Source organism: Vipera berus, assembly GCF_964194415.1.
Source record: "Vipera berus genome assembly, chromosome: 14".
Lineage (NCBI taxonomy): Eukaryota > Metazoa > Chordata > Lepidosauria > Squamata > Viperidae > Vipera > Vipera berus.
Window position 1 is genome coordinate 8,740,494 of NC_138217.1, and position 15,052 is coordinate 8,755,545.

The 15,052-nt window shown below is 45.1% G+C and overlaps 1 protein-coding gene across 1 annotated transcript; it reads left to right on the forward strand.

Moving 5' to 3' along the window:
* Window positions 1-8,214: 8,214 nt before the first annotated feature.
* Window positions 8,215-14,951, forward strand: YDJC (YdjC chitooligosaccharide deacetylase homolog). The gene is made up of 5 exons (XM_081339300.1): window positions 8,215-8,584; window positions 10,903-11,062; window positions 12,036-12,135; window positions 12,259-12,436; window positions 13,175-14,951. The coding sequence occupies exons 1-5, from the start codon at window positions 8,421-8,423 to the stop codon at window positions 13,530-13,532; spliced, it is 960 nt and encodes a 319-aa protein (XP_081195426.1). The 5' UTR covers window positions 8,215-8,420; the 3' UTR covers window positions 13,533-14,951.
* The last annotated feature ends 101 nt before the right edge of the window (window positions 14,952-15,052 follow it).

Below are 15,052 nucleotides of genomic sequence, written 5' to 3' on the forward strand. Positions count from 1 at the left end.
TATTCCCGGGGCCTCTTAATAGGAAAGTCCTTTTTTGGCCTGATCGACATAAAATGGAATTATTTCACAAAGCGAGACACGGAGAGTGAGCAAGCTTTGCAATAAAAAACAACAACAACAGAGAGGTGCTTTTTTTATTTATTTATCAAAAGCTCCTAACGTTTTAAGCTGCTGTAATCACAACCTTTCCCTCTTCTGAGTTTTGCACATTTGAGCGTATATTTGGATTCTTTTAGGCAGAATGATCTGATTTGCTAAAATTGGTGGTCAAAACGATAAACTGATCAATTAGTCGGTTAATTGATAGTGTGTGTGGTTTTTTTTTTTTTTTACAAATAAGAATTTCAAAAGTTGGGAGAAATATCCTGAGAAATATCAGTTCCACCATCCCAGGAAGGTCTTTCCTTCCAAAGAATTGGGAGATGCTGAAGGAATAAAATCTAATGAGAAACAGAAAAAAATTATCCTCTCATTTTCCTTCCTTCCTTCCTTCCTTCCTTCCTTCCTTCCTTCCTTCCTTCCTTCCTTCCTCCCTCCCTCCCTCCCTCCCTCCCTTCGTTCCTCCCTTTCTTTCTTTCCTTCTTTCCTTTCTTCCTTTCCATCTCCTCCCTTCCTTCTTTCATCCCTCCTTCCATCCAAGTATCTCCATAACAAAAGACCGTGGAAAAAAAAATGCCAGCAAAATACCGAAGTACTGAAGCAGAAAATGAACAAAAAAAATGAGAAGATTACACCGTGCCCAACATCAACGGATGAAGTACGTTTAAATGAACAAACCACAACTGTTTGGTTGACTAAACCACCACTGGCTGGGTTCACACAACCAATGCTAAGTCAGAAACCATGGTCTAATACAGACCCACCACTGCCTTCCTATGAATACTTATTGCTAGTCCATGTATGATACGCCACATGCTCAATCCATCAATCAATCAATCAATCAATCAATCCCCCTTTTGAAAAGAATGAAAAGCACCGTGTATCCTCCTTACCAATGGCCTTAAAGAAAGTTAAGGCATTTGAGAATTAAAGAATGGGTGAGGATTTCTAATCTCCGGAGCTCTTCGTCGTGTTGAAGAGTAGTCAAAAGTTTCGCCGAGGAGAACAAATCGATTCAGACTTCAAGCTTTAGAGATGAGACAAAGAGTGACTTACGGCTTGAAAGAAGAAAGAAGAAGAACAAGAAGAAGCAAGAAGGAGAAAAGAATCTTCTTCTCCTTTGTTACATCAGCAGTTTTGTTGAAGCGTTGGCGATTCCACCCATTTGCATAAAACATGCTGTTGATGTCCCAAAGAGGCTTTTTTTTCACGAGGCAACTGAAGAAGCTTCTCGGATGAGAAGCGAAACGTCTTCAAAGAAAAAACAAACAAACAAGGAAGTGCAGTTGCCTCTTTGGAAAAAAAAAAGCCTCTTTGGGATAATTATGACTTGGATGACTTGAGAATCTCCATGGACGTTTACGTTGCTGATGCTTAACCTGTACACAAGACCTCAGAATCCAGAACTTGCAAGTTTTCATTCCAGGTGGCAAATGGTTCGGGGATTTTTTTCAATTGGTTTTTTTTTAAAAAAAGATTGTTTTTGATCTTTGATTGCAGTGTTAACCCATTGTTTTATGGAGTCACGGGACTGGGATAAGGTGATTGAAAATTATGGACCTTCCGATATAGAGATTTTATTGTCTTTTTTTTTACTGTGGGCACACAGGCACACATTAAAAATGAAATTCTGTTGCCTGCTCTCAAAAATGTACACATACATAACACACATGTAGACATAATATATACATACATATGTATATACCTCTGTGTGTGTATATGTATGTATGTATTTATGTATGTAAGGGACGCGGTGGCTCAGTGGGTTAGGATGCTGAGCTTGTCGATCAGAAGGTTGGCAGTTTGGCGGGTCGAATCCCGAGTGCCGCGTAACAGAGTGAGCGCCTGTTACACGTCCCAGCTTCTGCCAACCTAGCAGTTCGAAAGCACATAAAAATGCAAGTAGAAAAATAGGGACCACTCCGGTGGGAAGGTAACGGCGTTCCGTGGGCCTTTGGTGTCTAGTCATGCCGGCCACATGACCACGGAGACGTCCTCGGACAAGCGCTGGCTCTTCGGCTTTGAAACGGAGATGAGCACCGGCCCCTAGAGTTGGAAACGACTAGCACCCGTGTGCGGGGGAACCTTGACCTTTTTATGTATGTATATATTTCCATTATTGAAAAAGCTTTTTAGTTCGGTCAGGACAAGGAGTCCTCAACTTACAACAGATTACTTAGTGACCGTTGGAAGTTACAATAGCACTGAAAACACTGACTTATGACCCCCCCATGGTCACATGATCAAAATTCAGGTGCTTGGCAACTGACTCGTATTTATAATGGTCGGAGAGTCCCGGGGTCATGTGACCCCCTTTTGTGACTTTCCGACAAGCAAAGTCAACGGGGCAAGCCTGAGTCACTTAACCGCCGTGTTGCTAACTCTTCACGAGTGCGGCAAGAAAGGTCACAAAACGGAGCAAAACCCGCTTAACAACTGTCTCGCTTAGCGACAGAAATTCTGGGCTCCATTTGTGGCCGTAAGCCGAGGACTAGCTGTATTGTACCTAAGCTGCCCGGGCTGTCTTAGGTGAGATCAGCTGTATAGCAATGTGATAGACAGATCAATCAATAAGTCAACCAACCAACCAACCAGTCAGTCATCCATCCCTTCCTCCATTCATCCCTCTCTCCATCTACCCATCCATCCATCGCTCCAAACCCCCCTCCCCCTGTGGCTCCAGAACTACAACTCTCAGCAGCCTCCACCCAGCGTGGCTCAAGGCGAGGAATGCTGGGAAATGTAGTCCAGTATCCTCTGCGGTGGGGGAGGGGCGCTGAATCAGAAGCCCGGCGACTCCGGCGCTTCCTTTGGCAGCCGCCCGCAGTTCCCGTCGAGGCCACCAGAGGGCTCCCCCGCGCCTTTGCCGGGTCGCTTTCGCTTTTTCCCGGGGCTGAGCTTGCAAAGGCGCTTCGGGCATGGGAGCTGCGGCCTTTCGTCATGGGTGAGTGCCAGGATCCCTGATTTTTTGGGGGGCGGGATGGGGTCCCTTCCCTTTTTGCAGCCGGGAGAGGCCGTTGCATGGCCCGCCGGGTGCAAATCTTGAAGCAGAGCGGCTCTCCCTTCTTGCCCTTCCTCGCCCGGCCTGGGCACCGAGGCTGACTTCTAGGAAAGAGCCGGTGGGTGGGTGAGTGGGTGGTCGTGGGTGGGGGAGGAGGTGAACGAAGGGAAGGAGTAGGTGCAAAGCAAGCTGCGATCCGATCCTGCTTTCAGCGACTAGCCAGGGCCGGATAGATGCCCCCGGGCTGCCCCCCGCCCCCCGGTGGCAATGCACCGTCCGCGCGGAGGGGGGGGGAAGGCGAGGTTGCAGACCCCGATCGAGTCTCTTTGCACCCCTAGAGCTGCCGGCCCTGCCACCCCCGCCGCCGGTTCAGATGTCCGCCTTCTTCCGTGCCAAAGCGGATGTGTCGAACATCTGGATGCCACGCTGCTTACTCCGGCTTCGCGTTGGAGGCCGGCCCGGAAGGGGTGGCATCCCGGCGGCAGATGGGATTCGGAGTGGTTTGGGAGAAAGCCCGGCAAGTTGGGACGGAATCCGGATCGGGAGACTGGGGTAAGGCTGTTAATCTGGGATGGGATGAGGAAGAGTCTTGAGCTGGGCCGGGCTGGATGACCTCGAAGGTCCCATCCAAGGGAAGATGCAGGAGGGGGGTGATGGGCAGAGGGAGCAGAGGATCCCCTTGGAAAGGTGGGCCTGTTTTCCCACATGCCAGGCTTTTCTCCCCTCCCAAATTAAGCTGAGTCGGGGCTTGGATGGGGCACCACAAGGAAACCTCAGGTCTGGACAGTAGACGAGATCCAGGTAGTCCTCGACTTGCAGCGAGAATTGCGCCCAAAGTTTATGTTGCTACGTGAGACAGGCAAGTAACTTTTGCTCCATTTTTACGACCTTCCTTGCCACAGTTGTTAAGTGAATCACGACAGGTCTTAAGTTTGTAACACGGTTGTTAAGTGAATCTGGCTTTCCCCCATCGACTTTGCTTGTCAGAAGGTCGCTAAAGGAGACCCCTTGACCCTGGGGGCCCAGCGATCGTCATAAAGACGAAGCCAAGCGTGTGACTTTGGATGACCTGGCCGTGAGGATGCTGCAGCGGTTGTAAGTGTGAAAAACAGTCGTGAGTCAACTTTTGTCAGCGCCGTTGTAACTTGGAGCAGTCACTAAATGAACTGTTGTTAAGTCGAGGACTATCTGTAGTAGGAGAAGAAATTTAGCCTGGATACGATTGCCAAGAAAAGCTTGACTTCAGAAAACCAGGGAACGAGAAGAATCAGTTATTTTGTTATATAGACCTTGACATCTTACCCCTTCTGATGCTTAAACCCCACTTTAGAATGACTAACCATAATTAGAACGAATGTAACGAACATCTAAGGCCCTGAGAAGGAAATGGCAATTGCAAGATTCCATAGGATTCAATTTAACGAGAATTGCATTTCAATAGTGGTTTGTGTTCCTGGAGAAGCACCCTTGGATCTTGCTTTAAGCCCAAACCAATTAACAATGGGCTCCCTTCACCCCAAATATGTAACCTATCTTATGGTTTCTAATTGCAAGGTCTGAATTCACACATCGCCCTAAGCCAAACCTGCATGAATCGTTTTCGTGTGCTGTGTGAATTTGACTGTTCTGTTACAGGACACGGAAAGCTAAATTGTTCATTTGTGATTTATCTATGGATCACATTTATATGGCCGCCCGTCTTCGGCAAGAGTACAACGAGCAATCGATATGTAACTGCAAAAACGAAAACAATGGAAAGACATGAAAGAGTCAAATTACGAACGAAAAACAAATGTGTAAAATATACAAAACTGCAAGGGAGAGAGTAAAAAGATCAGCCTGAATGGGGAATTTCTCTGAGAGTCTAGAATTCCCAAGCCTGGTGGTATAATCGGGTCTCAAGGTATTTCCAAAATGATGGTGATGATTTAATAATATAATATAATAATCTCATGCCAGACATTTTGTGGATCATAAAATAATCCACGGTTATGGTCAAGAATCCTCAGCATGAAAAGCAGACAAGCAAGGAATAATAATAATAATAATAATAATAATAACAATAACAATAATAATAATAATAATAATAGTAATAATAATAATAATAATAATGTTGGAAGGGACCTTGGAGGTCATCTAGTCCAACCCCCTGCTCAGGCAGGAAACCTTATACCATTTCAGGCAAATGGCTGTCCAGTCTCTTCTTAAAAACCTCCACTGTTGGAGCATTCACCACTTCTGGAGGCAGGTTGTTCCACTGGTTAATTGTTCTAACTGTCAGGAAGTTTCTCCTTAGTTCCAGGTTGCTTCTCTCCTTGACTAGTTTCCATCCGTTGCTTCTTGTCCTGCCTTCGGGCGCTTTGGAGAATAGCTTGACTCCCTCTTCTTTGGGGCAGCCAAAAAGAATCCAAAAGGCGTAGATTTATTTTCCGGAAAGACCACTGCCTTCAGCTGAACCCATTTTTTTATTTATTTCATTTACTTGTGTGTGTGTGTGTTTTTTTTATCCCACGTTTTTATTACTTTTATAGGTAACTCCAGATGGCGAATGTACCTAATGCTCCTTTGTCCTACTTTCCCCACAATAACCCTGTGAGGTGGGTTGGGCTGAGAAAGAAAAAGGACTGACTCAAAGTCAACCCAGCCAGATTTCATTTCTCAGGTGGGACTAGAATTCCCAGTCTCCTGGCTTCTAGGCCGGCGGCTTTGAAATAATTATTTTGGAAGCATTTGAAAAGAGGGGAAAAATAATGTAGGAAGCCCCCTGCTTCTTTTCTGTTTAAAATCAGTTCAGAATATTTACTAGAAACTTTATATGCAGTGACCTTAACGGACACTTTTAAGGTGTGGCAGCGAAAATATTTCCATTTTAAGGAGCAAAGGAGGAGGCGATGAAAAGGATTCTTTTCGTCAAGGCATAAATTTATATCCTCTGCAGTGATCGGTGTCACTTGTCTATTGCAGTTGATTTTTGTAAGGGCTTTTTTTTAAAAAAAAAAATGCTCCGCTGATCTCTTTCTGGCTTTCCTTTATGAAAACCCAGCTTCCTAAACTTGCTAGAACACGTCTGAATTGTTTTCTAGCCTTGCTTTTCACTATTTGGGGTGGGGGGTTGGATGAAGATTAAAGATAAGATAGAATGAAAGAAAGAAGATAGATAAGTTTGAAAATTAAACCTATCATCTTGTGTTGGCTTGCAACCGACACTGGAGAACGGGAGTTCCTGCCAACCGTTTCCAGTGTTGCACCGTTTCTGGATTTTCAGTTGGTTACTTCCTGATAGCACCCGGATATCTTCAAGAAAAACCAGTATTTGTAGACAGCCTGTGATCTCAGCTCTGGAAGCCAAAGGAGACCTGGTCAGTTTTTGCTAGAGAAAATTCCCTGGTTAAAAAAAAAATAAAAATAAAAATTGGTCGGTCAGTTGCATCTTTCTCAGATCAGAATTCTGCCTTTCCCCGCAGCCCAAAGACTAAACTTGGGAAGAAATTGTCAGTATGGCTTTCCTTCACCCGTGAACACATTGTAGGAAAGGAGAAGTGTGAGGACGAAAATTCAGGCAATTCACCTTTTTTTAATTCAAATATTAGCTCTTGAATTCACGGCCTTGGACGAAGCCACCTGTAGCTAACTAACTGGGTTAGTTAGTTAGTCTGGGTTAGCGTAGCCTCTTTCCACCGGATCTGTTAAGATTTCTACATGCAGGAGTGTTTGAAAGTTTCTGTGAGTTTTCTGGACGCTGCCCGTTTTTCAAACCCGGATTGAGCCGAGTGCGATTTTACGAGAACTGAATCCTTAGAAGCCTTAGCCCTGTTTAAGAAGTTGTAGTTAGATTGGAAAAAATGGGAGGAGCGGGAATTTTTAATATTGGCTTTAAACCTGTCCTTGTTCTGTTTCTTTTTCTGCCCAAATCCGTCAGTATACGGAGTTCATTTAAATCAGGTATTATTTATTTGATTTTATTTGATTTTATTTAATTTTATTTCCTGCCCTTATTACTTTTATAAACAACTTGCAATGGGGAACACACTTAATCCTCCTTCCCCCCTCCTATTTTCCCCACAGCAACAACCCTGTGAGGTGGGTTGGGCTTAGAGGGAGCGACTGGCCCAAAGTCACCCAGTTGGCTTTTATGCCTAAGTCGGGACTAGAACTCACCGTCTCCTGCTGATTGGCTCAAACTCACCCGGTTGGGTTTCATGCCTAAGGCGGGACTAGAACTCACCGTCTCCTGCTGATTGGCTCAAACTCACCCGGTTGGGTTTCATGCCTAAGGCGGGACTAGAACTCACCGTCTCCTGCTGATTGGCTCAAACTCACCCGGTTGGGTTTCATGCCTAAGGCGGGACTAGAACTCACCGTCTCCTGCTGATTGGCTCAAACTCACCTGGTTGGGTTTCATGCCTAAGGCGGGACTAGAACTCACTGTCTCCTGCTGATTGGCTCAAACTCACCTGGTTGGGTTTCATGCCTAAGGAGGGACTAGAACTCACCGTCTTCCTGGTGATTGGCCCAAAGTCACTCAGCTGCTTCCATGCCTAAGGTGGAGCTTTTTCACTGTTTCTTCCTTGCTTGATCTTTTACAACAGCCCTTTGAGGCAGGCTAAGCTGAAAGAGGGCAAAATCCGTGCCAAAATCAGGTTGGTTTAAAAGTCACCAATTCAGCATTTCCTCCCCCATTTTGTTAACGGCCTCTGCTAAGGTGTTAGAGCTCACTCCCTAAAGCTTCTGGGTTTTTTTTATTTTTATTTTTTTTAGGACAGGACATTTTATTGTTCTCCCATCTCCCCCCCCTCCCCCCCACACCTCTTGAGTTAAAAATTTTGGTGCCCGAACTGTACAATTCCCCACCTGTTCCAAATGACCTTGCCTTAGTTGAAACGGGCTGGGCTGAGTTATAGGACACCTTTCTTTGGTGTCCATTCTCTGCTGCACAAATTGTTCCCACGAACAATTCCCCCGTGTCGAGGGTTAAAAAAACCAAACCAACCCCAACTCAAACCCCAACCACTGTGCTTTTCTTGCTTCATCCAGAAAGGCGAGTTTGGCTAATCCTCTTAAGTTACGTTGCCTGTGGCGGTACTTACTTCCCACACACCCCTGCTGACGGCGAGATTAACAGCAGAAGCGAGCAGAAGACGTGTCCTTAGATTTATGCTTCCTTGGGACGCTGGAACGGTTAGCCCCGGCTGTGGGCGATAGGTCCCGCGGTTCATCGCTTCCTTCTTTGCTCCTGTCTTCCCTTTGGGGGAGAGGAAGAGATAAGGGGCTAACACCAGGACTTCTGGCTAAATTTTGCTCCCAGGGTTGACTCCTAAGGATGCCCAAAGCCAGGGTGAAGCTCATCGTAACCGGAGACGACTTTGGCTATTGCCGAAGGAGGAATCAAGGCATTGTGGAGTGTTTCCTGGCCGGTGCCGTCTCCAACGTTTCGCTTCTGGTCAACGGGAGTGCCGTGTCCGACGCCGTTCAGCTGGCCCAGAAGTGAGTCTCTCCTTTTACCTTTCTTTGGTGTCAGCCAAACAGATCTTTAGACCCCAAAAGTGGGTCTACAGGTACTTAACAGCCCTACATTTAGTGACCATTCAAAATTACGGCATCCAAAAAAAAAAGCGACTTATGACCATTTTTCCATGCTTGCGACTGTTGCAGCATCCCGTGGTTGCGTGATCAAACTTTTTTTTTTTAAATAAAGTTTTATTGATTTTTTCCCCCAATAACAATTCTTAGTACCTGGTGTACGGCGTGTCGTCTTGGTTCATAAGTTTTTCTGGAAAGAACGTACAATCGATCACGGTTGATTAACAGTCCGTAATTAACTTTTATATTTCCGTACTATATCAATTAATAGGTCAGGCGATCAAACTTTGGATCAAGCTTGGCAACTGGCAGGTATTTAGGACGGTTGAGGCACGTGGTTTCCCCACGGTCAAAGTTCAGAAGCTTGACAACTGGCATGCCCGTGATTCTTGCTGAGCAACAGAAATTTTGGACTCAGCGGTGGTCGTAAGTAGAGGATCACCTGCGTTACAGTTTTGAGACGGACGGACTTTCAACTCCCACAGTTCCCCAGCGGCTGGGAATTCTGGGAGTTGGAAATCCACCCGTCTTTAAAGTTGCCAAAGTTGAGAGAAGAACTGCATTACCGCCCGCACCAGTTTGGGCTGCCCTCTGGAGGTGTTGATTTCAGCTCCCAGAATTCTCAGGGATTCTGGGGGATTCTGGGAGTTGAAATAAGTAACTGGGGCCAAGATTGCAAGGCAGCGCTAAATTCCTAAGGCCAAAGGACCCTGCCTTTCTTTCTTTTTTTTCATGCAGCCCCCAAACAGACACAGCTCAGAAAGAAATGGGAGGGAAACAGGAAAACACTTAAGAAGTTGGAATAAGGGAAGATTTTGGTTACCCAAATATAACCTACTTTGACATGATAAACAATAGAGACACTTTGAACACTGATGGGAAATTAAAAGTTGGACATTTAAGGGCAAACGCAATTAAGATACATTTTGAGAAAAGTCATCAAAAACTGGTATTATTGATATTATGAGAAAAATGTAACAAAGATGTTGGCATTCAATTGGATATTTACTAATAACAAGAACTGTATTTGCCTAGTGTGGGTAAAACAGGTACTACTGGTAGAAGAGAGGAACCATGTGATGGTGCAATAACGGATCTAGATTGAAGAAGTTAATATATATCACTGAATTACTCATGGACCCAGACAACACGTCTATTAAGTACTTGATTGTAAAACTAGAAAATTAATAAACTATTTATATATGTATAAAAAGAAAGAAATGGGGAAGGGTAACTAAAGATGCTGCACAATGAAAATACTCTATATTTTTTGAAGAGGTAGAAGCAGTCCGATGGCAGCTTTTTTTTAAAAAAAAAATAATAATAATCCTTGAGTGTTTAATCAGGTGATTTTATCTAACTTAATCCTGGTCTGCTTCTGTTCCCGTCATCTCAACCAATCTAAGATAATTTATTGCGTTGTGTTGACTCTTCGCAAACCTTTTGAGATTCCTCCTGCATCAGCTTGAGATTGTTCTCTTTCCCTTGTTGCTAATTTCTTCCATACATACTCTTTTTAAGTTTCCACTGGGAGCTCATTATTATATACACAACAGTGTGAAATCGCAGCAGCCGGCTCTTTTGCTGGTATTCGTATGCCTAGATTTTCCCTAGCACGTTGTAAGGCATCGGCGTTAGAAGATGTGCAGATTTCGGCAGCGGAGCCTTTTGTGATTGACAACGATGGACGTTTTGTCAGTGCCCAGATTTTATCCGTGACTTCCAAGAGGTTTTGATACGGTCCCAGGGTGGGATCTCCTCCAATTCTATCCTCATCACAACACCTGTGAGGGAGTTAGGCTGAGAGGCCATAATTAAGTCCAGTGTTATCCCAAGAAGCTTCATGAGCAAATGGAAATGTGTACTGGGGTCTCTCCTTGTCCACCCTATTATGTTAGTCTTTATGCAATCTTCTTGTCTATATCCAAACTCTGGAAATCTGATCTGTCAGAGATGGCCCTTCATATTTTCATATCCTTTTTGATGGTGAGGCAATAGGTATTGCTCACACTTCAACCACATCCTGGAAATATGCAAGGAAAAGTACAGTTCCTGCTACTAACGCTTGATCCCACAGACTATGTCACAGAAGAGGAATCTGATGAGTCACCATCTTGAACTGGGAATGGGTTCAAAGTCAACAGATCCTGCAAAGTTTTTCTCCTTGGCAGATGCTCAAAAGCTGTTGAGGGTTTTTCATTTTTTTCTCTCTGTCTCTGTAGGCACTGCATTCCAATAGGACTCCATGCCAACCTTTCTGAGGGCACCCCAGTGTGCCCAGCACTGAAGAAAAAGTCCAGCCTACTCAACCCAGGGGGCTTCTTCCATGGAAAGATGGGAATTCGGACATGTTTAAACGAAGGACTTCTAAATATGGCCGAGGTGAGGGGAAGCCAAGGAGACACCCCTCCATCTGCTCTTTCAAAGGTGGTTGAGATACGTTGTGAAGGATGCCAACTTTGAGCCAGGCAACTCAAAAATGGTTGAGTTTGGTCTTCTTTTCGGTGTAGGCCAAATTCATCAAGGAGATGATGTTTCTAATGCAGGGCTCTTCAAACCTGGCAATGTTAAGACTTGTGGATTTCAACTCCCAGAATTCCTCAGCCAGCCCGGGAGCTGAAGTCCACAAGTCTTAAAGTTGCCAAGTTTGAAGACCCCTGTTCTAGTGGGTCACGGGTTTCTCTTTTCCTGAATTGTACAAAGCCTGTTTTTGAGTCCACACAACAATTTGCGTGTTTTCTGCTAAGAAGGGCAGGAAATCACAAGTGCTCTTTTGGGTTAGCGTTGTTCAAAGAGAATTTCAGAGCTTTGTAGCACGGAGTTGAAATGAGGGGTCCTTGGTGCTCTCCGAGCTGGGTGGTTTTCTTGCAGACGTTTCATTACCCAACTAGGTAACATCATCAGTGCCAGAAGGGAGCAGGGTGTGTGGAGAGGAAGAGGACTGTGGTGCCCTTGGTGCCTTCTGAGCTTGGTGGTTTTCTTGCAAATGTTTCATTACCAAACTAGGTAACATCGTCAGTGTTAAAAGAGAGTTGGATGAGAGGAGGAGGAAGAGGAGGACTGTAGGGTCTTGCGTGCTCTCTGAGCTGGGTTGTTTTCTGGCAGACGTTTCATTACTCAACAACAAGGGAACAGCACGGATAATGCTACCTAGTTGGGTAATGAAACATCTGTGAGAAAACAACCCAGCTCAAGAGACCAAGAAGGACCCCTCATTCCAGTGCTTGCCACGATGTCCCTCAGAAGCTTTCATTGTGCCCGATTCATTTCGTAGGCTTCATCCAATGATTCCATTTTTACAAAGGAGAATATTCGTGCAATTAATTTACAGCTTCTCCTCCTTTTCTGTGCTTAGGTGAAACAGGAATTAATAGCACAGGTTGAGTTGTTCTGTGAACTGACCGGCCATTTACCGCATCACATGGATGGACACCAACATGTCCACGTTCTCCCAGGTAGGTAGAATCTGCTTCGGTTGGTCTACCGCCTCCCTAATGCTCCTCAGAACCTTGGAGGCTTGCATTTCTCGGAAACCGGTTCTTCTTAACAATGCGCTTCCTCTTTGGTGACTCTTCCAGAGATCAGACAGGTATTTGCAGAGGTGCTGGAAGGTTACGGGATCACTTACACACGCGTTCCCATTGAACCAGATCTTCCACGCTGCGGCTGGATAGAGCCAACTTTGATGGATTTCTATTTGGGAGTGGAGAAGGATTCGCTGAACACCATCGAGGTCTTTCAAAAGCATGGCATAAGGTGGGACATGGATAAAGCAGGTCATTTTCTAAGTGAAAGAGTAGAAAAACCTAATTCGCAACCAGGAAATGTGTAATTTTTGAAATGACAGTCCGGCTACAGGTACGTGTTCGACTTAGGGTCGTTCGTTTAAGCAACTGTTTGAACTCCCAAAGGTGGACTTTTCTTGCTTGAAAACGTTTCGCTTCTCGTCCAAGAAGCTGCTTCAGTTCTGATCTAGATTCTTGAATGAGAAGAGAAACATTTTCAAGAGGTGGGTGGGTGGGGGAAAAACAAACAAAGTCCAGTTGCCTTTTGGAAAAATATTGATTATTAAGAAAGTCTTCAGCAAAGGATGCCTTATACAGGCAGGGCTCAAAATTCCCGTTGCTAAGCCAGACATTTGTTCAGCGAGTTTTGCCCTCTTACATCCTGTCTTGCCACAGCTGTTAAGTTGTCAAGTTGGGAACACAGTTGTTTCAATGAATCGAGTTTCCCCATTGACTTTGCTGGTCAGAAGGTCGCAAAAGGGGATCCCAGGGACGCGGTAACCGTCGTAAATGCAAGCCGGTTGCCAAGCGTCTGGATTTTGATCATGTGACCGCGGGGATGCCGCAACGGCCATTAAGAGTGAAAACTGGCCACCAGTCCCTTTTTTCAATGCCGTTGCAACTCTGGACAGTCGCTAAACGAGCTGTTGTAAGTTGAAGATTACCTGTATGTCGGAGATTTAAGCAGGTTTTTGTCTACCGCTTCTAGGTGGCCAGATATATATATAGGCCTCAGCACCATGGGGAAAAACATGTCCGTCCAGAGCATCTTAGAGGCTATTGATAATGCCACCACCGCTCATCGGGCCAAAGAGGACTCGACGTCTCCTCCGCCATCTTCATTCTTATGTCCTGATCAAGGACTCCGGACGGTGACGCTCGAACTCATGACTCATCCAGGCTACCCCAGCATCCCCCCGACTGGAGGTTGCGGAGAAGGCCCGGATGACTTTTCGCAGTCGTGGGAACGCCGGCACGAACTCGAGACCTTAACCAACCCGGAGCTCCAGAAACATTACAGGATCAGGAATATTCAGCTCTGTGCCTTCAAAGATCTCGCCATCTGACCCCCCTCGGCGATGGACGCTCCCGTGTTGAACTGCATCCTGGGAAGATGCTGGATCAGGGATGGTTCCGGTGGGAGCAGAAGATCTTCGGGAACTTTTTGCCCTCTCTGCAGGCAAGAGAGTGCTTCTTCCTCCCGTTTTATTATTATTATTTTTGCAACTGGAGAATCTCAAGAGGGAGAACTCGGGACTGTGGTTGTCTTCACGCAACGTGCGGAGCGGGATCTCCAGAGATGATGGTTATAGAAGCAGGCGAGAATGACGGCGTTGTTCTTGACAGAAATGCCAGCATAGACCTGGCATTTTAGGGTATATCGAGAGGGGAGAATATTTAAGTAACTCAGGGTTGAAATGAGGGGCGCTTGGTGCCCTCTGAGCTTGCTGCTTTTCTTGCAGACGTTTCGTGACCCAACTAGGTAACATCATCAGTGCATTCCTGGATTGTGCTTTAACGTGACAATTGTTTTCATGCCAGAGGCAAGCTCTGGGGCCTGGTTCCAACAAATCACAATTAAAACAAGCCTAGGCTTGGCATGATGTACGAACCCAGCCAGGTTAAGTCTCTCTTTCTGCATCGTATTCTGAGGCAGAAAGGCATTTGGAAGAATCAAAATGTTATTTTTAGGTTGTTCTCGCTTAGTAACACGGCGATTTTTCTTTAAGGATTAGCGGGGGGGGGAAACACCCCCCAAACCCAACCATTTGAATAGCAAATAGAACAGGTCGAATCAAGTTATCTCTTCTATCTGTAAGACATAATCGAAACGTTACGAATGCTTGTTAGGAGGAAGAAAAAGGGTTTGGAGTGTTCCGAATTTTTTTTTTTTTAAGCCTTGGGTTGATGGTGGTTTAATCTCAAAAAATAAAGAAAAGCAAGCTGTTGTTTAGGTAAGCCTTCCCAGGCTTGAAAAATAAAATAAACCAGTCTTTGGGTAATTGAATGCTCCCCCCTTTTGCACGCTCAGTTGCTTTGTGCAAACCCTTTTACACAGATGATCCTTTCTCAAGGTTTGTTTCACCGCCCGGTGAAACAAACAAATTTCCTGTTTTAAAAGATGAAACTTAGCCTGGACTTCCACAGGAGGTTCCTAATCCCAGCTGTGATCCAGTAAGTATAAAAAGGCTGCTGTTACTTCTCTTTCTTATTTCACATTGCACAGGTGAGCCTCAACTTACAACTGCCTTTCTAAGCAATGGAAATTCTGGTCCTAAACTGTTGGAGGTCCTAAGTTGAGTATTATCTGTAATAGGTCTCCAATATAATGTTTATACTTTGAGAATTACATTCCTTTGGCTGATTGTTTAAACATTCAAATCAATTCTGGGACTCTTGTTAATTCCCACAAGCTTCTTGGAGTTCTCTATTGACACTGAATTATTATTTATTCATGTAATTACTCTGGGGCTAATGGTGAATTAAACTAGATTTTTTTAAAACACACACACACACACCCTCTTTTCTATGGATAAATAACTGCTTACTAATTAGCTCTGCATTTGGTTGGGAGCAGTTTGGAAGA